Here is a 24984-nt window from a genome sequence, read left to right on the forward strand (position 1 = left end):
TAATACATTTAAATAAATAAATTAAACAGCCTCTCACCCACTTCCAGGCGAGAAGCTGACTGCGCCAGAATTCCAGGTGTCATAAGTCACGAAAACCAGTGCCAATGGCGCGAGCCACTTTATGCCTGATTTTAAGGCATTTTCCTGCCAAAAACGGGTGTAAAGCGGCAGTAAAATTCCACCTGATATGACATTCTGTTTTTATTCCAAAAACAGATGATGTTATCATTTGTTTGACTGCAGTATGCAAGTTTGCTCTTACATTTACTACAACAATACCAAAAACATTCAGCGGACTGGATTCTCCCGCTGTGCGTGTCCCAAGGCCAGAAACTCCCACCCAAGCTCAATGGGCCTTTGAATGGTCCGCTGAATTTTCTGCCTTGCCCGCTACGATTCCCACGGCAGGTGGGACAGGAGATTTTTGGACATTGGCAGTAAAACACTTTTGGCCATCCTAAAGCTGTGAAAGCGATTAGATAAATCTTTCCAGGTTTGGGATCCATGACACACTTTAGCACAAAGTGACACTAAACAACTCAAGCAGAAATGACCATGACTTTGCTATGAAAGTGATTTAAAGGGCAGGATTTTACAGCCTCACTCAAGCGAGACCGGAAATTCCCACCCGAGGGAATGTCAATGGACATTTACATTGGGCATCCCTTACCCGCTCCCATTCCATGGTGGGCTGGGCGGTAGGATTCTGGTGAAAGACTTCTGATACAATTCTTCATTCTTATACGATACATAAAATATAACATCTCTTCATCCCAATCTTTCTTGATGGAAGGAATATATATCATGCACACTTACCTGGAAGGAATTAAGCACAACAAAGATATATGCAAGAGCAATATTGAGGTGGACCAGAACCCCACAAAACCAGGTCAGACCCAAAACTGGCAGAAGAATCACCACTGGCTTGATAGCTGCCCTGTAAACAAAAGAAATATTGCAAAGCAAACTTTTGACATCTTGCATGTAGGATAAAGTAAACCATGAAATAAGTGTAGCAATATCAGTCAAATATTCTTCATCTATAAGTGCAAAAACCATACTATTTTTGAAACAGATTGACCTTAAACACAGGATGTTCCTGACCCGAACCGACACCAATGGAGCCGACCACATCTGACCTTTAGTATGAGAAGTCTAGTTGTTTGCCTACAGTTCAATACTCTGAACCCTCTACTACAGGCAGAATTGCAGATGGTGCCACAGGTTGGAATTTCCTACCCTGTGTCTATTATTCAGCGATACATCTTACTTTTCTAGTTATTTTATTTGCTTTAGACTATAGCTAGCCTAATAAGAAGTCTCAACACCAGATTAAAATCCAACAGGTTTATTTGGAATCACAAGCTTTCAAAATGACCTGCCTGATGAAGGAGCAGCACTCCAAAAGCTCGTGATTCCAAATAAACCTGTTGGACTTTAATCTGGTGTTGTGAAACTTCTTACTGTGCCCAGCATCTACACATCTTGGCTAGGCTATTGCAATATAAGTAGTCCTAGGCCTACATGTGGTATCCAAAATCAAAATTATCTGAAATCCAAAACACAATCGCCCCTGAGGATTTTGGATAATGGATACTCCACCTGCACCAGCAAACATTTCAAGAAAATTGGTTTATTTTTATCACTGACTAAACCGGTATTTATTGCCCATCCACAGACGCCCTTGAAAACATGGTGGTGAGCTGCCTTCTTGAATCGCTACAGTTTGCATGATGTAGGTACACCCACAGTGCGGTTGGAGAAAAGTTCCAGGATTTTGACTCAGCAACAGTAAAGGAATGGAGATATATTTCCAAGTCAGAATGATGAGTGGATTGGAGGTGTACTGACAGATGGTGGTGTATCTGCTGCCCTTGCCCTTCTAGATGGTAGCATTTATGGGTTTGGAAGGTACATCTTGCAGATGGTACACACGCTGCTGTTGTGTACTGGTGATGATGGAACCGAATGTTTACGGATGAGGTGCCAATCAAGTGGATTGCTTTGTCCTGGATGGCGTCAAGCTTCTTGAGTACTGTTGGAGCTGCACTCCTCCATGCATGGAAGAATATTCCATTGTAATCCTGACTTGTGCCTTTATGGATTATGGACAGACCTTGGGAAGTCAGGAGGTGAGTTACCTTCTGCAGAATTCCCAGCTTCTGACCTGCCCCTGTAGCCAAAGTATTTATATGGCTAGTCCAGTTCAGTTTCTGGTCAGTGGTAAGACCAGGTGTTGATAGTGAGGGATTCAGCGATGGTAACGCCACTGAATGTTAAGGAACACAAATATTGCTCAGTCAATTTTCTGAGGCCAGAAAAGTGGAACATGGTAGATAATTGGCTTACAATCCTAATTTTCTCCATGTTGCATTTTCTGAAGTGGAATTTTGACACAGAAAAAAACAAGACTTGGCTTCCAGTTTATGTCAATCGCATTAACATGGTATTAAAACACAGAGTTCTGATCAGACAAAACAGCATGAATTGGTTATTTTGGAACATGGAAACTGAAGCCTTAAAAAGATGAATGACAATTTTCAGTCATTTTGTAATTCATCACCTTGGCACTTTTTTCTAACCAGTACTTTTCATTATTTCCCACTGCTGTTGTCATTTAGACTGTAGCGTAAACACCACTGATGTTGACTGTTTCCATTGTGAAGTAAGATTGGGATGAAGGAAGAGGAATTTGTGAGAGGCCAGTAAATGCAGGTGCAATAACAGTGCTTACTCTTGGACTTGTCAGAGGATCTGTTTTCATCACCTCTGCTTCATAGCAGATTGATACTTTGCTGATAGATCCTGCAGGCATCTGGAATAGGAATGCCTCTTGCCAAAGAAATGAAGGTTTGCACAGTATGAAGGAGATTGTTTAAACCACACACTGTAACTATTAACCATGAAACAATTGTGCCACTTTCCCTCCAGCCGCCCGTAGCTGCTGTCAACACATGAATTAATCTTGGCTGATAAAATTGTTTTAATGCTAAGTGGAGCAGCAAATCATAGAATCCCTACAGTGCAAAAAGAAGACATTCGGGCCATCGAGTCTGCACCGACTCTCCAACACAGCATCTCACCCAGGCCCATGCACTTAATCCCACACATTTACCCCACTAATCCCCCTAACCTACACATCAAAGGAGCAATTTAGCAAGGCCAATCCATCTAACCTGCACATCTTTGGACTGTGGGAGGAAACTGGAGCACCCAGAGGAAACCCACACAGACACGGGGAGAACGTGCAATCTCCACACAGACAATGACCTGGCATTGTGAAGCAGCAATGCTAACTATTGTGCCATGTTGCTGATAGGAAAATTTAAAATGGCGCATTAAGTTATCATGCACACTTGGGGGAATAGATGCGACTCATCAAAGCACAAGCAAGCCTGTATATACTTCATTGGCATTACATGTTATTGAACCAAAAGGATACTGGGATCGCCACTGAATTGTCAATATGATGAGGAAAGGTTCAGCAGAAGGCTATCGGAGGTGACAGCATTTGATCCAAAAACAATGCAAGAACATTCAAATTAACTGAACCTCATATCTTGGCATGAAAAACAGCCAAGACTAAATAGCACAGATGGTCGCAAGAACAATTCAGATCGATTCGGAGTAAGACTAGAAATACATAGGATGAATTGAAAATGACTATAAGTTACAGGATGGCAATATATTAAAAACAACAGAAGGTTTGGGTAACTGGGCAGATTTTATTAAAAAGATACAGTATTAGGAATGGATTAGTTGGTAGCACACTTGCCTCAGAGTCAGAAAACTGCGAGCTCAAGGTCCTTTCCAGAGGCTAGAGCTGGAATTTTCCAGACCCCTCCCCCTCACACTGTGGCAGGCTTCCCCAGGGTAGTGGTGTCTCACCATTGGCTGTCGACAGGATCTACCCGCCCCGCAGAAGCCAGCTGCAATTTGCATGGCTCACCTGTTCTGCCGCCAGGGAACCTGTGGCAGGGGGTCAACGCTGGCGGGACTGGAGGATCCCCTCGATGGGAAGGGCTGGAAGTCCGTAACCTAGCACCAGGCTTGGTCAATCAGCCTGGAGTCGAGGAAGAGAGCAGATGCACTTTGAAAATAGTGCCACTCAATCACCCTGGTGGGGGAGACAGGAACAGACTCGCCTCACGATTAGCAGCCTGTTAATTTCCTGAAGGAGTGTGATAACGGACTGGGAGAGCCAAAAGGTAACTTTCAAGCTGCAAATTGCTGAATCCAATCTGTCTGGTGAAGGTTAGTGCTCAGCTGTAGGATCAATATAGGCAATAATTCTTTCGACGATGGAAGTCCTTGATAAATCGGAATTGCAGAATGGTATTTTCTGCTTGTTCCTGTGGAAAGTTTGGGGTAGGGATAATTAATCTGGTGGAGGATGGCAGGTGGGATAGCTAGCTGGCTTCCAACTTCCATTTCAATTAAGGGAAGACCTATTGGTGGCTTTGCTGCCAATTGACACCCGTAGGTGGATAATTCAGGCCCACTTAAGAGCCTGATCCCACTGCCACTGGCATTAACCCAGAAAGCAGGGTGTCCTCTTTCAAAGGCACTTAACACCTGATCTGATACCTGTACCTGATATTGGGAAGAGGGGGTCCGGCTGAAAGCTGTCAGCCCTGCCCTTGTTGCCGACTGCCACCACCTCCCACCGCATCCCACCCCCCCACCCCCGGGCCAGCCCCCTCTCCCTATCCTGCTGCTGTGCTTCCTATATTACAATAATGATTTTTCTTTATTCATTTACGGAATGTGGACGTCGCTGGCTGGACCAGCAGTTATTGCCCACCCCTAATTGCCCTTGAACTGAGAGGGCATTTCAAAGTCAATCACAACGCTGTGGCTCTGGAGCCATATGTAGCCCAGACTAGGTAAGCTCGGCAGATTCCCTTCCCGAAAGGATATTAGTGAACCGCATGGGTTTTTAATGAGAAACGACAATGGTTTCACGGTCGTCAGTAGACTTTTAATTCCAGATTTTGACTGAATTCAAATTTCACCATCATTTTCCACCATCTGCCATGGTGAGATACAAACCCAAGAGCATTACTCTGGGTTGCTGGATTATTATAGTGAGAAGATTCACAATACTAGATTCATCAGGTGAAGGAGCCTGATTAAGTAGCAGCGCTCCGAAAGCTGGTGATACCAAATAAACCTATTGGACTTGAAGCTGGTGTTGAGACTTCTTACTGTGCCCACCCCAGTCCAATGCCAGCATCTCCACATCACTGATCAGGCAACTACGCCACCACTACACTTCAAAAATACATCATTGACTTTAAAGCACTTGTACAATGTTTGGAGGTCATGAAAGGTGCTTTATAAATGCAAACATTTCTTAAATTAATTAGTCACGACAACCTTGATTAAGCAAGCAGTTAGTTGATAGTAGCACACCAAAATGGCCCTGAAACTGACATGGAAAACTGTGAATGAAACACTAAACGTAACTCAGTCACATTAATTATAGATTTATTTTGTTTAGGTATCAAAAGATGACTCACTTTCTAAACCAATTCAATTAGAAAGCTTCACAATAAAGTGAATTTGAAACAAAGCTGAACTTAGGAAAGCAACATTTTCACAATAGATTGGAGGTCTTAAAACACTATAAAAGAGATTTTAACTTTCATCAATGGGGGAAAACTGGGGTAGTGGATTAACCATCTGTTACCTTCAATGTTGATGGTTTAACAGACATAAATCAGCAAATTATTAGAAGGAAATGGTTTAATTGATTTTACCCAGACAGCATTTCATGGGCTACAATTTAACAGATTCTGCTATAAATGATGCAATAACAATAAGTTGCATCTATATGGTGCCTTTAACGTAGAAAAATCTCCCAAGACACCACACAGGAGCACTGTAAAACACAAGGTGACATTGAACCAATAAGGAAATATTAAGTGAGATGATCATAAGCTTGGTGAAATAAGTAGGTTCAGTTAAACCTTGACAAAAATTGAGTGAAAGAAATAGGTATTTTAGGGGTCAAAGAGATATGTTTTAAGAAGCGAGAAGTGAGGAGGCGGAAATTTTCAGAGAGGGAATTCCAGAGTTTAAGGCATAGCTGCTTGAGAACATGACTATCAACAGAGGGATGAAGAGAGTTTTGTGTTCCACAAGAGGCTGCTGTTGGAGACTCATGGGTTTATAGGAGGTTACAGGGGAAATAATGTGCAAGATGTAAGATTTGGATAATAAGAACATAAGAACATAAGAAATAGGAGCAGGAGTAGGCCATCCAGCCCTTCGAGCCTGCCCCGCCATTCAATAAGATCATGGCTGATCTGTCGCTGCTCAGTTCCACTTTCCCGCCCTCTCCCCATAACCCTTAATCCCCTCTCCTATCAAAAACCCATCAACCCGCGTCTTAAAAATATTTAGCGAGGCAGCCTCCACCACTTCAACGGGCAGAGAATTCCAGAGATTCACCACCCTTTGAGTGAAGAAGTTCCTCCTCAACTCCGTTCTAAACCGCCCCCCTTTTATCTTGAGGCTGTGCCCCCTAGTCCTACTGTCTTTTTTGAGCGGGAAGAGTCTCTCCACCTCTATCCTATCCATCCCATTCATCATCTTATACGTCTCAATGAGATCTCCCCTCATTCTTCTAAACTCTAACGAGTACAAGCCCAGCTTATTCAGCCTCTCCTCATAGCTCAACCCCCTCAACTCCGGTATCAGCCTAGTAAACCTCCTCTGCACTCCCTCCAAGGCCAAAATATCTTTGCGCAGGTGCGGCGCCCAAAACTGCACACAGTACTCCAGCTGCGGCCTCACCAATGCCCTATATAGCCGCAGCAAGACCTCCCTACTTTTATATTCAATCCCCCTCCCTATGAAGGCCAGCATCCCATTCGCCTTCCTGACCACCTGCTGCACCTGCAAGTTGGGTTTTTGCGACTCATGCACAAGGACCCCGAGGTCCCTCTGCACCGTCGCCTGCTGCAGTTTTTCGCCCCGTAAGTAATAGTCCTTCCTACCATTCTTCCTACCAAAGTGGACCACCTCACACTTGCCAACATTAAATTCCATTTGCCATTTCCTGGCCCATTCGCCCAGCCTATCTAGATCCTTCTGCAAACTCTCCACACCCTCCGCACAATTTGCCGTTCCCCCAATCTTGGTGTCATCAGCAAATTTCGACACTCTACACTCGGTTCCCTCCTCCAGATCATCTATATAAATGGTAAAAAGCTGAGGCCCCAGCACCGACCCCTGGGGCACTCCACTAGTCACCATCCGCCAATCCGAATAGCACCCGTTGACCCCCACTCTCTGCCTCCTATTTGACAACCAATCCTCTATCCACGCTAACACCCTACCCCCAACTCCATGACACTCGACCTTCTGCAATAACCTCTTGTGAGGCACTTTGTCAAACGCCTTCTGAAAATCAAGAAAGACCACATCCACCGGCTCTCCTCTATCGACTGCCCTAGACACATCCTCATAGAACTCCAGTAAATTTGTCAGACACGACTTCCCTTTAATGAAACCGTGCTGCGTCTGCTCTATCAAGCAATTCCCTTCAAGATGCCTCGCAATTTCCTCCTTAATGACAGATTCTAACATTTTACCTACCACAGACGTTAAACTAACCGGCCTATAATTCCCCGCCTTTTGCCTGGCACCCTTCTTAAACAACGGCGTAACATTAGCCGTTTTCCAATCATCCGGCACTTCCCCGGAATCCAGCGACGTCTGGAAAATAACCACCAAGGCATCCACTATCACCTCTGCCATTTCTTTCAGAACCCTCGGATGCATTCCATCCGGTCCTGGGGACTTGTCCACAATCAGCCCCTCCAGTCTGTCGAGCACTGCCTCTCTAGTAACAGTAATGTCATTAAGACCCTCCAGTCCTACCACCTTTCCATCGCTAACACCCGGCAAATTATTCACGTCCTCCTCCGTGAAGACAGAAACAAAAAAGTTATTCAATACCTTAGCCATATCCCCATCCCCTACCACTAGGTCCCCTTTCTCATCCTCTAAAGGACCAACATTCACCCTAGCCAGCCTCTTCCTTTTTATATATTTATAAAAACTCTTGCTATCCTTTTTTATATTAAGCGCTAGCCCAGCTTCATAGTTTCTCCTACCCTTCTTTATCAACTTCTTTGTCAATCTTTGTTGACATTTAAACCTCTCCCAATCCTCTTCTCGCCCACTACTCTTAGCTACTCTAAACGCCTCCGCTTTTAATTTAATACTTTCCTTCACCTCTTTCGTTATCCACGGCTTATTACCTCTCCTCCTACAGTCCTTTTTGACCATCGGAATAAATTTCCGCTGAGCACCAAGAAAGATCTCCTTAAAGATCTTCCACTGCTCCTCAACAGACCCTCCCTCCAACGCGCTCCCCCAGTCCACATTCGCTAATTCTTCTCTCATCCTACCGTACTCCCCTCTATTCAAACAAAGGACGCGTGTCCGGGAACCCACTTTCTCCTCCTCCATCTGCACCAGAAACTCCACCATACAATGATCACTCTCCCCAAGAGGATCCTTCACCACAAGGTCCCTAATTCTACCCGCTTCATTACATAGCACCAGATCCAAGATAGCTCGCTCCCTCGTCGGCTCCAACACACACTGTTCGAGGAAACTATCCCGGCAGCATTCCAAGAACTCTTCCTCGAGCCCCCCACGTCCAACATGGGTCGACCAATCAATATGCAGATTGAAATCCCCCATAACTACGGCCGTCCCATTCCTGCACGCCGCACTTATTTGCGCGTTAACAGCCCGCCCCACCTCCAGATCATTATTCGGAGGCCTATAGACGACACCCACCAGCGTCTTCCTCCCTTTGCTGTTCCTAATCTCCACCCACAACGATTCCACCCTCTGCTCCTTGGCTCCAATATCATCCCTTGCTACCACCGTGATGCTATCCTTAATCAGCAGAGCTACGCCCCCCCCTTTTCCCTCCTGCCTATCCTTCCTAAACACTTGATAGCCCTGTACATTCAGCTCCCAGTCCCTGTCACCCTGCAGCCACGTCTCTGTAATGGAATAATTCAACTAGTTTTTAAAAATCTGTAACAGATTTGGAATGTATTCTTTATCCACTTGAAAAAGAATCAGTCTGAATTTCTGTTGGACAATTAACAGTCAAGGTAAGTAGGAAACAGGAAAGAGTCATTTGTGAAGGAACAAATTTCGTTTGATTGTTTTAGATTAAGTGCCTTTGAATCTTGAGCTGATGCAGTTGTATATGCTGTCTCAGAGGTCACAATACAATTAAATGCTTTTTAAAATCAGTTTGAAGGAATGGTTAAAAGCAATTGGAATTTAGGATGATACTGTGTTTAAACAAATTATGTATTGCTTTAGTTGATCTGTACCAGAGGGGAACCTTTATCTTCTGATATCTGTGGGGCTTGGGTTAAAATCTGTTGGTCAAAAGAGGATGCCACTTTATTGATGGTTTCTCTGTATCTGAAAGAAATGTACTATTTCTTTGTAATGGAATACAAACTTCTAGCCAAGAGCTGTCTCTGTTTACAACCCATGAAACGGGAAAAGAAATGAATACATGTCTTTAGTCTACATGGCTCTTGTTACAGAGATGGGGGGGAGGGGTGACACAGGATGATTTGCATATTATAGCCAACAGAAGAGGTGAATTTGGACCATTTCCAAAAAAAGAAGCCCTGAATAATGAAACAGAGGAATAAAAGTTGTGAAATCATAGTCCTGTTGGCACAGTGATACAATGGCTTTTGGGATATGACTCTTCTGGACATAGTTCAACATCACTTCAAAGACAAAGGAAGGAGAAACATCACCAATGCTGGCAACACCAAGAATTCCTGGGATTTTGAGAGATGAGAAACTTCTAAGTTGTCTTCAATCCTTCCTGTTCACCGTATGTAAAATCATGCTTGATAACTTCTACCTGATTCATAAGTACTAGTTATTTGTACCTTGTAAATCAAGAACAAGAGGACCTTAGTGTTAGAAATTAAGAATTCGGACCCTAAGAGTTTTTTTAAATGGAAGCGTTTACACCTTGAAACCCAAAATCTTGCAAAGGCCACATGAGATTTGAAGACAGAGACGAGAATTTTACATTGGAGACATTGGGGGAATGGAGACCAATTTAAGTTAGTAAAGGGATGGGCGATTTGAAGACCTGGTATGGATAGAATCTGGACAGAAAGGTTTTGAATGAACTGAAATGTAGGGAACATGGAGGATGAGAGGTCAGCCAGAAAAACATTAAAACAGTCATGACAAAGATGACAGTTTCAGCAGCAGATGGACTGCAGCAGAGGTAAGGGGGAGGCAACGTTACAAAGGTGGAAATATGCAGTCTTTGTATTGAAAAGAGCATAAAAGGATTTGAACATGAAGATGACTATGGTTGATTTTGTAGGAGTGGAACTTGGCCAATACAACTGACAAAAAGAGGTATTGGAAGAGGATGATGTGTTGGCTGTGTCACAGGCTTAAGTGACAATGTTGCTCATAACTTTGATTTTGACCATATTAGTACTATTGCAGGAACTGAACTCTTATTCATTCAAGTTTTAAAAGTGGAGTGAAAGATGGGCATGGATTTGGAAAGTAGCAACACAGTGAAAGATTATTTATGAAGACATCATGCATTCTGTGAGGCACCTTGAAACATTTTGGCATGATGTGCTGGTGTAATAGGTTCAGGTCTGTGGGGAGTTTGCACGTTCTCCCCGCATCAGTGTAGGCTCCACCGGGTGCTCTGGTTTCCTCCCACAGTCCAAAGATGTGTACGTTAGATGGATTGGCCATAATAAGTTGCCCCTACATGTCCAAAGATGTGTAGGTTAAGAAGATTAGTGGGATAAATGTGTGGAGATATGGCAGGGGCTGGGCCCGAGTAAGATGCTCTGTTGGGGATTTGGTGCAGAGTCAATGAGATGAATGGCCTCCTTCTGCACTGCAGGGATTCTATGATTATCCAGATCAATGTACACAGTCTGAACAGAGAAAGAATGGCTGCAACAATAATTTAACAACAATAATGGCAATAGTGGCTTTAAAATGGCATTTCTGGCTGAGAGTTAAGTATGCTGGGAATTTTTGCTCAACTTATAGATTAAAACCAGATGCAAGTCATAAAGTTGCTCTGGTCTGGGAACTGTGATCTGAAGCTTCCCAGATAAGGAAAATTGTTTGCATTAACTGAGGCAGTGTGGCTTTGATTTACATGGCTACTATGTAGGGGATATGTCAAATGAACTAAGTGTAATGGCACCATCCAATAGGAATTTCACTGGGTTTTTGAGCCATGTGATCAGTTTCTGGTTACACAGTTGGCTGGATGACAGAAAATCTTCTGGAAGCGAGTGGAGAATTGGGGATAAAGAGACATGTGAGCCTTTGCTTGCCATCAATAACTTGGAGACCAACTGTTGCAAGAAGACCTGTACCCTGAAGGATGCTTCAAAGAATAAGCTAGATTTTACGTTGTGGATACTTCTTGGCCAAGGTTTTCCTAAACTCAGTAGAATGATCCTGCCTACATGAATGGCCGTAACCTCGTGGCCTGAGTATTTATTAAATGGTGAGAGGGTTGGGAAATGTTGATGTTACAAGGAACTAAGGTGTCCATGATCATGAGTGATTAAAAGGTGTTTGATTTTGATTTGATTTATTATTGTCACATGTATTGGTGTACAGTGAAAAGTATTGTTTCTAGCGCACTATACAGGCAAAGCATACTGTTCATAAGGAAGGAAACGAGAGAGTGCAGAATATAGTGTTACAGTCATAGCTAGGGTGTAGAGAAAGATCAACTTAATGCAAGGTAAGTCCATTCAAAATTTGACAGCGGCAGGGAAGAAACTGTTCTTGAGTCAGTGGTACGTGACCTCAGGCTTTTGTATCTTTTTCCCAAAGGAAGAAGTGGAAGAGACAATGTCCGGGGTCTGTGTGGTCCTTAATTATGCTGGCTGCTTTGTCAAGGCAGCAGGAAGTGTAGAAAGAGTCAATGGATGGGAGGCTGGTTCGTGCAATGGATTGGGCTACATTCACAACCTTTTGTAGATCTTTGTGGTTTTGGGCAAGTGTCCAATGGTTTTTAGAGAATGAAGTATGTTACAACCAGTCCCCAGATTTGTTGCCCTGGGCAAGATCCCTCAATTTGTTACCATCTGTCTGGGATATTCCCAAATTGTTATACCCCGGTGAGGAGGGATGAACTGACTCACTTTCTTTATTCAACCCCGTCTCCTGGTCACAACAAGGAACCTAAAGGATCATTTCTTTGTGGATACCTTTTCACTGTCCCAATATTTAGGGGCGATTCTCCCAGCCTGCTAAGCACAGCTGTATAATTTATGTTAATGCATATTTGCATATAATTACCATTTCATTAGTGGGCCTGGAGAATTCAGTCTCAGTTCAGTTTGAAAACACCAGCGGGATTTACTCGTTTTTATGCAAATTCGACACTTGAAATTATTTTGGGAGAATCCCGTCCTTTATGTTTCAAAAGGAACCAATATAACCAAGCTTTCTTGAGTTAAATGTAGAGTGAGTTTATTATTTACTAAAGACAGAAAATGATAAAAGACTGAGTATATATAATGAGGAGTAGTTGCTTGAACATTGTGGCCATAATGATTGAAGATTCCAAAGAACTGACTTCAGCAGGCGAAGAGTAGTTTCAAGATTCTATAGTTTGGCAGAGAAGCTTCCCTGTTTCTGCTTTAGCTGTATATTTCCCTGACCTGGCTTACCTCAACAATCAGAGAGACAGAGATGGAGATATATCTGCAAAAGGCTTTCATGGAGGGCTGCTGCTGCTGACTGGCTTTTTTCTACTGTGTCACACATGCTCCAACACCCCAGCGTGTGTGCGTGTGCTCGCACATGTGCTTTCACATATGTAGGGCAATTTTGTAACTTCCCACTTGCATATTTTCAGAAGGTAAAATCCAGAAATCTGTCTGGACATCATGAATGGGATATCTCTTGATGAGGAACATAGCAGGAACATATGAACAGGAGTAGACCATTCAGCCCACTGAACCTGTTCCGCCACTTAATACGATCATGATTTCAATACCTTTTGCATCCATTATCTTCATAACCCTTCATATTATTGTTAATTGGAATCTAGCAATCTTTGCTTTAAACATACACAATGATTGAGCTTCCACAGATCTCTGGGGTAGAGAATTCCAAAGATTCACAATCCTCTGTGGAAAGAAATTTCTTCTTCTCTTGGTTCTAAGTGGCAGTTCTAGACTCCCCAACCAAGGGAAAAATCTTAACTGCATCTACTCTGTCTATTTGTTAAAGTATTTTGAAGGTTTCAATGAGATCACCTCTCATTCTTTGAAACTCTGGGTAAACTGGGCCTGTATTTTCCAATCTCTCTTATTAAGACAGTCCTGCCATCCTGGAACAAGTCTGGAAAACCGTTGCTGCACTCCCTCCTTTCTGAGGTAAGGGGACCAAAACTGCACATAGTAATCCAGCTGTGTGCAATCTAACCAAGCTCATATACAACTGAAGCAAGATCTCACTACTACTGTACTCAAATCCTTTTGTGATTAAGGTTAACATTCCATTAGCCTTCCCATTAGCTTGCTGCACCTGCAAGTGAGCCTTCATTGATTTATGAGCAAGGACATCCATGTCCCTTTGTAAATCTACACTTTTTAATTTTTTACCATTTAGGAAATACTCTACACATCTGCTCCTTCTACCAAAATGGATCACCTCACCTTTTTCCACATTATATTCAATTTGCCATGTTCTTGCCCACTCACCAAGTCTGTCCAAATTTCTCAACACACATTCCCGTCGAGCTTCGTATCATCCGCAAAATTGGAAATGTTACATTTGGTCCCCACATCCAAATCATTGATTGATATTGCGAACTTCTGGGGCCCATATACTAATCCTTGTGGTATCCCACTAGCCAGACCCTGCCAATGTGAGAATGACTTGTTTATTCCTCTGTTTTCTGCCTGTTAGCCAATCCTCAATCCATGACAGTATGTTGCCTCCTATCCCATGTGCTTTTTTCAAATTAACCCCCTGTAGAGGACACTATCAAAAGCCGTATGAAAGTCCAAACAGGTCCACTGGCTCTCCTTTATTAGTTTTGATTGTCATTTTTGTTGTGAAATAGAAAGAAATCTCTTCACGTGCTAAGTTCTGAAATAATACTGGAAGAAATCAACACTGTGGAAATCTTTATGAATCTTGTGAATAATTCACAGCTGGGAATGAATGTTAAACGAATCCTGACAATCAGAGGGTTTCAGAATTGTGTTATAGTGAATTCATATGAGAAAACAATAATATCTCAGCAAATCAAATAAATAATAAAAAACATTGCTCTGAATCCTATAAGCAAATGAAGCATTAACGGCATAATACTGAAGTAAAAATCCCAAACAAGCAAAACTCACGCCAGCAAATCCTTGTGAGATACAACCATGGCAAGTGAATCTTTGCAAGAAACCAGGGTCACAGTAAATCATGTTAAATTGTTAATATTGTGTAAGACTACTATGAGAGCTCAAGCTACCGCAGTCATTTGCTTTTAAAATTGAGAATGTCATGGTGAGTTGTGATTAATTCTTGAAAGACCCGAAAGACAAAGTGTCTCAAAGTAAATCAAGTCATGAAAGCAATATCCTGAATCCCTCTGAGAAACTAGTGCTTCTGCGAGACATTGAAAAAACAAAGGGTGTCTAAATGAGTCAGGTTGTGAGAAATATATGTGATTCAACGCAACAATGTTCCATGAATCACTGCACTGAACACACACGCAAGTACTTCTGCAGGAATTTACTTTTACTTAGTGCTTTTCATTTATCAATGGAGAATAATGATGAGAAAATGAGCCAAGACATACACAGAGAAGAAAACTTTCAGCAGACAATGGGAAGGTGCGAAAATGTTTGGGGCAGTTCCAGAGAGTAGAGTACAGTGGTGGAAGGCCCTGGGGTCAATGGTTCAGGTAGCTTCTGCCACCCATGGGGGCAAGACCACTGGGAGACTTTGAGTATAGCCCCCTGTACAGTGAAGAGGATAACTTCTTATGCAAATATCACACAGGTGGAGCAGGAGACAGTGAAAGAAAAGAAGAATGCAGCAGCATTTAAGGAGCAATGAACCACATAAACCACTCCCTCAGCTAAAGAATTTGCAGGCAATGCAGTGCTTGCTGCTAGCCCTGCACAAAGTTTGTTACATTTTCCCAACTCCACAGCTCCATTGCTCAGCACTGTCACTCTTCATATTTTAGTTGCAGTCTTCAAATATGTCTGTGCCCATGTTTCACATGATCACTGCAATAATCACCAGTCCTGCATCTCAGCACATAAGAACATAAGAACTAGGAGCAGGAGTAGGCCATCTGGCCCCTCAAGCCTACTCTGCCATTCAGTAAAATCATGGCTGATCTTTTTGTGGACTCAGCTCCGCTTACCCGCCCGCTCACCATAACCCTTAATTGCTTTACTGTTCAAAAACTTATCTATCCTTGCCTTAAAAACATTCAGTGAAGTAGCCTCAACTGCTTCACTGGGTAGGGAATTCCAGAGATTCATAACGCTTTGTGTGAAGAAGTTCCTCCTCAACTCAGTCCTAACTCTGCTCTCCCTTATTTTGAGGCCATGCCCTCTAGTTCTGGTTCACCTGCCAGTGGAAACAACTTCCCTGCTTCTATCTTATCTATTCTTTTCATAATTTTTTCTGTTCCTCAAAGATCTCCCCTCATTCGTCTGAATTCCAATGAGTATGGCCCCAATCTACTCAGTCATTTCTCATAATCCAATCCACTCAACTCCAGAATCAACCTAGTGAATCTTCTCTGTACCCCTTCTAGTGCCAGTACATCCTTTCTCAAATGAAGGGACCAAAACTGTACACAGTACTCTAGATGTGGCCTCACCAGCACCTTATACAGCTGCAACATAATCTCACTGTTGTTAATCTCTACCCGCTAGCCATGAAGGACAAAATTCCATTTGCTGCCTTAATTACCTGCTGCACCTGCAAAAAAATTTGTGATTAATGCACAAGAACAACCAGGTCCCTCTATACAGCAACTGCATTTTTTTACCATTTAAATTATATCCATTTTGCTGTTATTCCTACCAAAATGGATGGCTTCAAATTTACCAACATTGTATTCCATCTGCCAGACCCTTGCCCACTCACTTAGACCATCTACATCTCTTTGCAGACTTCCAGCGTCCTTTGCACATTTTGCTTGCCAATCATCTTAGTGTCATCTGTGAATTTTGCCACACTACACTTGGTCGCCAACTCCAAATCATCAATGTAAATCTTAAACAATTGCGAACACAACACTGATCCGTGAGGCACACCACTAGTCACTGATCGCCAACCAGAGAAACTCCCCTTTACCCCCATTCTTTGCTTTCTGTTAGAAAACCAATCCTCTATCTATTACATTACTTGTAACATCATGCACCTTTATCTTATGCAGCAGCCTTTGGTGCGGCACCTTGTCAAATGCTTCTGGAAATTCAGATACACTACATCCACAGGTTCTCCATTGTCCACTGCGCATGTAATGTTCTCAAAGAATTCCATCAAATTAGTCAAACATGACCTGCTCTTCATGAACCCATGCTGTGACTTCCCAATGGGACAATTTATATCCAGATGTCTCGCTATTTCTTCCTTGATGATAGATTCAAGCATTTTCCCTACTACAGAAGTCAAGCTAACCCGCCCTTTGTCTACTCTCTTCTTTAAACAATGGCAGCACATTTGCTGTTTTCCAATCCGTACTTTTACACTTCCCTTTCCCCCATCTTGCTAGTTTAAAGTCCTTGTGGCCACCCTATCTATCCTTTTCACTAGGACACTGGTCCCAGATAGGTTCAGGTGAAGATTGTCGCAATGGTACAGATCCCTCCTGTTCCAATACTGATGCCATGAAGTGAAACACCTCTTTCCCGCACCAAAGCCATGTGTTTACTCTCCTAATTCTCTCAACCCTATGCCAATTTGTACATGGCTCGAGTAATAATCCTGAGATTATCACCCTCATGGACCTGTTCTTTAATTCAGTTCCTAGTGCTTGATTGTCCCCAAACAGGTCATCTTTCCCAGCCTTGCCTATGTTGTTTGTCCCAACATTGACCACAATAACTCGATCCTCCCACTCCAATATCCTTTCAAGCTGGTTAGAGGTGTCCCTCACCCTGATACAGGGCAGGCAATATACCATGCGGAATATACCATCAGATGTTTCTGATCTTTCAGTTTTGATCCAGTGTAATCCTTGTTCTTCCCCCTCCACTTCACCATTAGTGCCAGAGCCCATCACACTCTTCACTCTAATGAGTGGATCATGGAAGAGGTCAAATCGTGTTTAAAAATTCAGCTGCTCTGTTTTATGACTGAAAACTGGTGTAAACAGTTTCTCTCCCAATTTGCTGGCCAAAATACATTTTTGTTTTATTCCATCCATAGGACGTGGGCAGCAGTTATTGCCCTTCCCCAAGGGCCCTTGAGCTGAGTGGGTTGCAAGGCCATTTCAGAGTCAGCCCCATTGCTGTGGGTCTGGAGTCACATGTAGGCCAGATCAGATATAGGCAGCAGATTCCCTTCCCTAAAGGACATTAGTGAACCAGATAGTTTTCATTGTGACAATTGAGAATGGCTTCACAGTCATAATTAGACTTTTAATTCAAGAATTTTTTAAATTCAAATTTCACCTTTTGCCATGGCAGGATTTGAACCCGGGTCCTCAAAGCATTACCTGAGTCTCCGGAGTACTAGTGTGATGGCAATACCTCTGTGCCACTGCCTCTCTAACTGTCGCACCAACTGTAGATGTGCCAAAAACAGCGTGGAATTTCAAGACCATATTTTGTATTGGGTACTGGATTCAAAATTAAACTGACTGTGTACCATTCCATGACTAGATACAGGACAATGCTTAGTTAAGAAGAACGTTTAGGTTTAGAAACTTTCGGCTTATTTTAATTCTGCAGTTTCACCTGAGGCACTTCTTTCGCCAGTTGAAAATTTACAGGGTTGAGAAGGAAAATTCATGTTTTGATACAAGTTCTTAGATTAAATTGATAATTTTTAGCTTGTGCTTGTGGATTAGAATTATCCTGCTCAAAATATCAGAGGCTTACCTGCAAATGCACTTTTCATAATGAGTGCAAGCACAGCTTAACTGTCCTCAGTTTAATCATGCACTTTATCAAAATTCAGGTTTCACTTTTCACCCTATGCTCTGTACATAATGCAGCAGCAGATGTCAACTTAGTTATAACTCACCATATCTGATACGAAAGACGGTTGACCAGGCTGCCATCTGCTGTCAGCATCATTGAATGTCGTTGTGAACTCGCAATTGTGATCATCACCACCCGACAAAGTACAAATGCATTAAACTGCAATGCAAAAATAAGAATTAACCCATTTTACACCTGTTAGGTGAAAATTAAAACTAAAACTTAGCATCCTTAACATACTGAATTGTTTCCAGTATCAGGAACTATAAGAAGAGTTAGGGAGGTTAACAAAAGCAAGGTGAGAAAAGTAGCTAAAATAAGTATAAATGTTGACCAAAAAAGCAATTTCAGCAATCCTGCCCAAGTCCAAAATTTTTTTTATTCATTCATGGGACATGGGGCTTGCTGGCTGGACTAGCAATTATTGCCCATCCTGAGTTGCCCTTGGAGGGCAGTTGAGAGTTAACCACATTGCTGTGGCTCTGGTGTCACACATAGGTCAGACCAGATAAAGAATGGCAGATTTCCTTCCCTAAAAGGACATTAGTGGACCAGCTCGTTTTTTCCTACAATGATTTCATGGTCATCAGTACATTCTTAATACCACAATATATTTTATTGAATTTAAATTTCACCATCTGCCACGGCACGATTTGAGCCTGGGGCCCCAGAACATTAGCTGACTTCCTGGATTAGCCAAGTAAGAATAACACTAGGCCATCACCTTCCCATACACCAGTATAGCAAGAAGTCTCACAACACCAGGTTAGAGTCCAACATGTTTATTTGGTAGCATGGGTTTTCAAAGCGCTGCCCTTTCATCAGGTGAGTGGTGCCTACCCCAGTCCAACGCCGGCATCTCCACATCATGGCATACACTCAGCAGGGGAGGGAGGGAGGGAGGGAGAGAGAGGAGAGAGGAGGGGAGGGAGGGAAGAAAAGGAGGGAGGAGGGAGGAGGGGAGGGAGGGAGGGAGGGACGGAAGGCAGGAAGGAAGGAAGGGACAGAAGGCATGGGAGGGGAGGAAGGAAAGATGGAAGGAATTACCCAGGTATGTCCTGTACATACAAAGCAGAACAACTCCAACTCAGCCAATTACCGCCCAATCAGTTGACTCACGATCATCGGTAACAGTGATCAACAGTGCTATCAAGCAGCTCCTACTCAGCAATAACCTGCTCAGTAATGCCCAGTTTAGGTTTCGTCAGGGTCACTCAGCTCCTGATCTCATTACAGCCTTGGTTCAAATATGGACAAGAGAGCTGAATTCCAGAGGTGAGGTGAGAGTGACAGCTCTCGACATCAAGGCTACATTCGACCAAGTGTGACATCAAGGAATCCTAGCGAAACAGGAATCAATGGGCATTAGGAGGCTGATACTGCTGGTTGGAGTCATACCTGATACATAAGAAGATGTTTGTGGTTGTGGAGAGCCAGTCACCTCAGCTCCAACACATCTCTCCAGGAGTCCCTCAGGATAGTGTCCTAGACCAACAATCTGCAGCTGCTTCATCTATGGCCTTCCCTCCATCATAAGATCCGAAGTGGGGACGTTTGCTGATGATTGCACAATTGTCAGCACCATTCGTGACTCCTCAGATGAAACAGTCCATCTTCAAATGCAACAAATTGCAACAAGATCTGGACAATATCCAGACTTGGGCTGAAGGGTGGCAAGTAACATTCGTGTTACACAATTGCCAGTCAATGACCATCACCAATAAGAGACACTCCAAGTACCATCCCTTGACATTCAACGGTGGAACCATCACTGAATCCTCCACTGTCAACATCCTTGGGGTTACCATTGACCAGAAACTCAACTGGATTCGCCACATAAACACAGTGGCTTCAAGAGCAGGTTAGAGGCTAGGAATACTGCGGCGTGTAACTCACCTCCTAATTCCCCAAAACCTATTCACCATCTACAAGGCACAAATCAGGAGTGTGATGGAATACTCCCCACTTGCCTGGATGAGTGCAGCCCCAACAACACTGAAGAAGCTTGACACCATCCAGGACAAAGCAGCCCGCTTGATTGACATCTCATCTACAAGTTCATAAGTTCGTAAGATATAGGAGCAGAATTAGGCCATTTGGCCCATCGAGTCTGCTCCACCATTTGATCATACCTGATATACTCGTCATCCCCATTTTCCTTCTCCCCATAACCTTTTAACCCATTAACAATTAAAAATCTAATTCCTCCTTAAATTTACTCACTGTCCCAGTACCCACTGCACTTTCGGGCAGCAAATTTCACAGATTCATAATCTTTGGGAGTAGTTTCTCCTCAACTCTGTTTTAAATTTGCCACCCCTTGTCCTAAGGCTATGACCTCTCATCCTAAAATCCCCCACCAATGGAAGCATTCACTCCACATCTACTTTATCCATACCTTTTATCCTCTTGAATACCTCAATTTGATCTCATTCTTCTAAATTCCAGAGAGTATCGGTCTCAACTGTTCAATCTCTCTTCATAGACAAACCCCTCATCTCTGGAATCAATCTAATGAACCTCCTCTGAACTGCCTCCAATACCACTACATCTTTCCTCAATGATGGGGACCAAAGCTGTGCACAATACTCCTGGTACGGCCTCACCAATGCCTTGTATAGTTGCAACAATACTTCCTTACCTTTATATTCTATTCCTTCAGCTATAAATGTCAACATTCCATTTGCTCTCTTTGTTATCTGCTGTACCTGCATGCTAGTTTTCTGTGACTCATGAACGAGGACACCCAAATCCCTCTGCACCGGAACAACCTGAAATCTCTCCCCATTCAGATAATAAGTCGCCTTCCCATTTTTGCAACCAAAATGCATGACCTCTCACTTACCCATGTTAAACTCCATCTGCCATATTTTGGCCCATGGTCCTAACCTATCCATATCCATTTGTATGGTTCTTATTTCCTCATTGCAACTTATCGTCCTGCCTATTTTGTGACCTGCAAATTTGGCTATAGAGCCTCCTATCCCTATATCCAGATCATTAATATAGTTTGTAAATAGCTGGGGACCAAAGGACCAAACCCTGTGGCACCCACTAGTTACTTTTGGCCTTCCAGAAAAAAAAACGTTTATCCGATTCTCTGTCTCTGTCCATTAGCCCAACATCTATCCAAGATAATAAATTACCCATAATCCCATGTAATCTAATCTTGTGAATTAACCTTTTGTGTAGCACCTTATCAAATGCCTTCTGGAAGTCCTGATATACTGCATCTATAGGATCTCCATTATCCATTTTACATCCTCAAAGAATTCTAACAAATTAGTCAAAAGTGATTTGCCTTTCATAAAACCATACTGACTTTGATGGATAGTGTTTTGATTTTCCAAATGTCCTGATTATTTCTTCCTTGATGATTACAAACATTCAATCCCGCCACCACTGACGCTCAGTAGCAGCGGTGGATATTACCTACAAGATGCACTGCAGCAATTCACCAAAGATCCTTAGACAGCACCTCCCAAACCCATCTACTTCCATCTAGAAGGACAAGGGCAGATAATAAATGGGAACACCACCACCTGCAAGTTCCCCTCCAAACCACTCACCATCCTACTTGGAAATATATCGCTGTTCCTTCACAGTCACTGGGTCAAAATCCTGGAATTCCCTCCCTAATGGCATTGTGGGTCAACCCACAGCACATGGACTGCAGCAATTCAAGAAGGCAGTTCACCACCACCTTCTCAAGGGCACCTAGGGATGGGCAATAAATGCTGGCCAGCCAGCGACACCCATGTCCCACGAGTGAATTAAAAAATTATGATCAGCTTGATTCTATTACATCAGCTCCTGAACACAATTAAGTAATCTCCTGTCAGTTTACACAGGTTCAGGGAGACTTTGATTGACAAGTGGCAGAGCATCTGGGGTGCATAACATGTTAAAACCCACCAGTTCCAATGAAAACTAGCCTGATTATTATTGAAAAATATGTAAATGTAGGAATGGAAAGTGGATTAGAGGACAAGAACTACCTGCTGTGAAGAAAACTTAGATGCCTTTGTGGAGGAAGAATAGCAAAGAATTGTAATCATAGATGGGCCGAGAAGAACTTCATCTGCATCCCAATGTACACAAACAAGGCAGTCAAAAATATCAACCATAAACCTAAGTCACTAAAGTAGCTTGTGGTAAAATGCCATGATAATGGTGACTATAGTCTTTCAATTGTGGCCAAGTGCATGGCTATTGTATACATGCCAAAATCACTGAATCATAGAAACCGTACAGTGCAGAAAGAGTCTGCACCAACCACAATCCCACCCAGGTCAGACCCTCATATCACTACACATTTACCCGCTAATCCTTCTAATCTACACATCTCAGGACACTAAGGGGCATCAACCTAATCTGCACATCTTTGGACTGTGGAAGGAAACCGGAGCACTCAGAGGAAACCCATGCAGATATGAGGAGAATGTGCAAACTCCACACAGACAGTGACCAAAGCCAGGAATTGAACACAGGTCCCTGGAGCTGTGAAGCAGCAGTGCTAACCACTGTGCTACCGTGCCACCAACTCTCTGAACTACTTATGCAGGATCAGTCAGGGAAGATAGTAAGTACTGACACAAGCTGACAATTTTTAACACCACTCCGATCATATTTTTGCAGGGAAAAATGTTGCGTCTTTCACCAAAAACACTTCCAATGTCACAAATAATTATTGCACATTGTGGACCCTAATCAAATTGGTCCTGCAATTTCAAGGCTGCCATCTTTCAGAAGAGACATTACACTGATGCCTTGTCTACCCTCTCAGGTGGATGTAAAGGATCCCCTGGCATTATTTCAAAGAAGAGCGTGAGAATTGTGCCTAGTATCGTCAGCCAATATTTATCACTCAATCAACACAACTAAGTCTGATTACCTCATTATCACATTGCTGTTTACAGGAGCTCGCTGTATGCAAATTAGCTGCTACGTTTGCTACATCATAACAATGACTTGACTGCAAAGGTACTTCATTGGCTGTAAAGCACTTTGGAATGTCCTAAGAATGCGAAACGCACCATCTAAATGCAAATCTTCCTTTCAGTCAGTATCAGTGGGAAAAAACTCAAAACTTGCATCAGAGCAGTAACCAGATATAAATAGGTATGAAATGATTATGATCATGGAGACATGGGTGCAGGATGAACAAGGCTGGGAACTGAACATCTAAGGGTACACGATATTTATGAAAGACAGGCAGAAAGATAGAGGTGGCGGTGCGTCATTGTTAGTTAAGGATGAAATCGGTGCAACAGTGAGAGAGGATATCAGATCAGAAAATCAGGATGAAGAATCAATCTGGGTGGAACTAAGAAGCAACAAAGAGCAAAAAACATTAGTGGCCGTTGTCTCTAAGTCTCCAAACAATGGTGGTAAGGCAAGGGATGGCATTAAACAGGAAATCTGAGATGCATTTAACATAACAGTAATTAGGACTAACTTTAATCTACATTTAGAGTGGACAAACCAAACTAGCAATAATATGCTGGCAGGTGAATTCCTAGAGTGTGCACAAGATGGTTTTTTAAACCAATAAGTTGAAGAACTAAGTAGGAAATTCCTGGATTTGGTATTATGCCAATGAGAAGGGGTTAATTAATAATCTCATTGTGCAGGGTCCTTTAGGGAACAGTGACCATAGAATTCTTCGTCAGGATAAAAAGTTCAATCTGAAACTAGCATCCTAAATCTAAACAAAACAAACTATGAAGGTATGAGGGAGGAGTTAGTGAAGATAGGTTGGAGTACTTCATTAAAAGGCATGGCAAATACTTACGCAACAAATACATGCATTACAACAGCTACACATTCTGTTCTGGCACAAAATCACAATAAGAAAACCATGGCTAGCAAAGAAATTAAGGATGGTATTGCATCCAAAGAGGGGTCACATAAAGTTGCTGGAAAAAGTAGCAAGGCTGAGGCTTGGGAGCAGTTTAGAATTCAGCAAAGGAGGACCATGAGATTGAGAGGGGAAAATAGAGTACGAGAGTAAACTTACAAATAACATAAACTGTAAAAGCTTCTATAAGTATGTCAAAAGAAAAAGCTTAATGAACACAAATGTGGGTCCCTTGTAGTCCAAAGTGGGAAAATTTACAATACAGAACAAGGAAATGCAGATTAAATAAACACTACTTAAGTTCTGCCTTCACAAAGGAAGACACAAATTACTTTCCAGAGATGTTAAGGAATCAAGGGTCTAGTGAAAAGGAGGAATGGAAGGAAATTAATATTACTAAAAAAAATAGTGCTGAAGAAATTAATGGGACTGAAAGCTGATAAACCTGCAGGATACTAAAGGAGGTGGCCACAGAATCTTGCAAAATTCTGTAGATTCTAGAACAGTCCTGTAGACTGGAGGGTGCCAAATGTAACTCCCCTATTTAACAAAGGAGGGAAGGGGAAAACAGGGTATTGCAGACCAGTTAGCCTAATATCAGTAGTAGGAAAATCATTAGCATCTATTATAAAGGATGTGATGATAGGACACTTGGAAAATAACGTCAGGGTCAGACAAAATCAACATGGGTTTAAGAAAGGGAAATCAGGTTTGACAAACCTAACTAGTAGGATGGATAAGGGTAGACCTGTGGATGTAGTGTATATGGATTTTCAAAAAGCTTATGATGAAGCCCCACCTGAGGGGTTAGTGGGCAAAATTAAAGCACATGGGATTGGGGTTAACAGACAGGAAACAGAGTTG

The 24984-nt window shown here is 42.6% G+C and overlaps 1 protein-coding gene across 1 annotated transcript in view; it reads right to left on the reverse strand.

The window, feature by feature from the left end:
* The window catches only part of LOC145358112 (adhesion G protein-coupled receptor D2-like), a 195434-nt gene that overhangs the window by 81344 nt on the left and 89106 nt on the right, over window positions 1-24984 (reverse strand). Inside the window, exons 16-17 of the mRNA XM_080211784.1 lie at window positions 18304-18419; window positions 817-937 (exon numbers count right to left, since the gene is read on the reverse strand). Coding sequence (XP_080067910.1) covers window positions 817-937; window positions 18304-18419 — 237 coding nt within the window. The remainder of the gene's footprint in view (window positions 1-816; window positions 938-18303; window positions 18420-24984) is intronic.

This window comes from Carcharhinus amblyrhynchos, chromosome 25 (assembly GCF_965287045.1).
Source record: "Carcharhinus amblyrhynchos chromosome 25, sCarAmb.v2.hapA, whole genome shotgun sequence".
In the NCBI taxonomy this organism is placed as follows: Eukaryota; Metazoa; Chordata; class Chondrichthyes; order Carcharhiniformes; family Carcharhinidae; genus Carcharhinus; species Carcharhinus amblyrhynchos.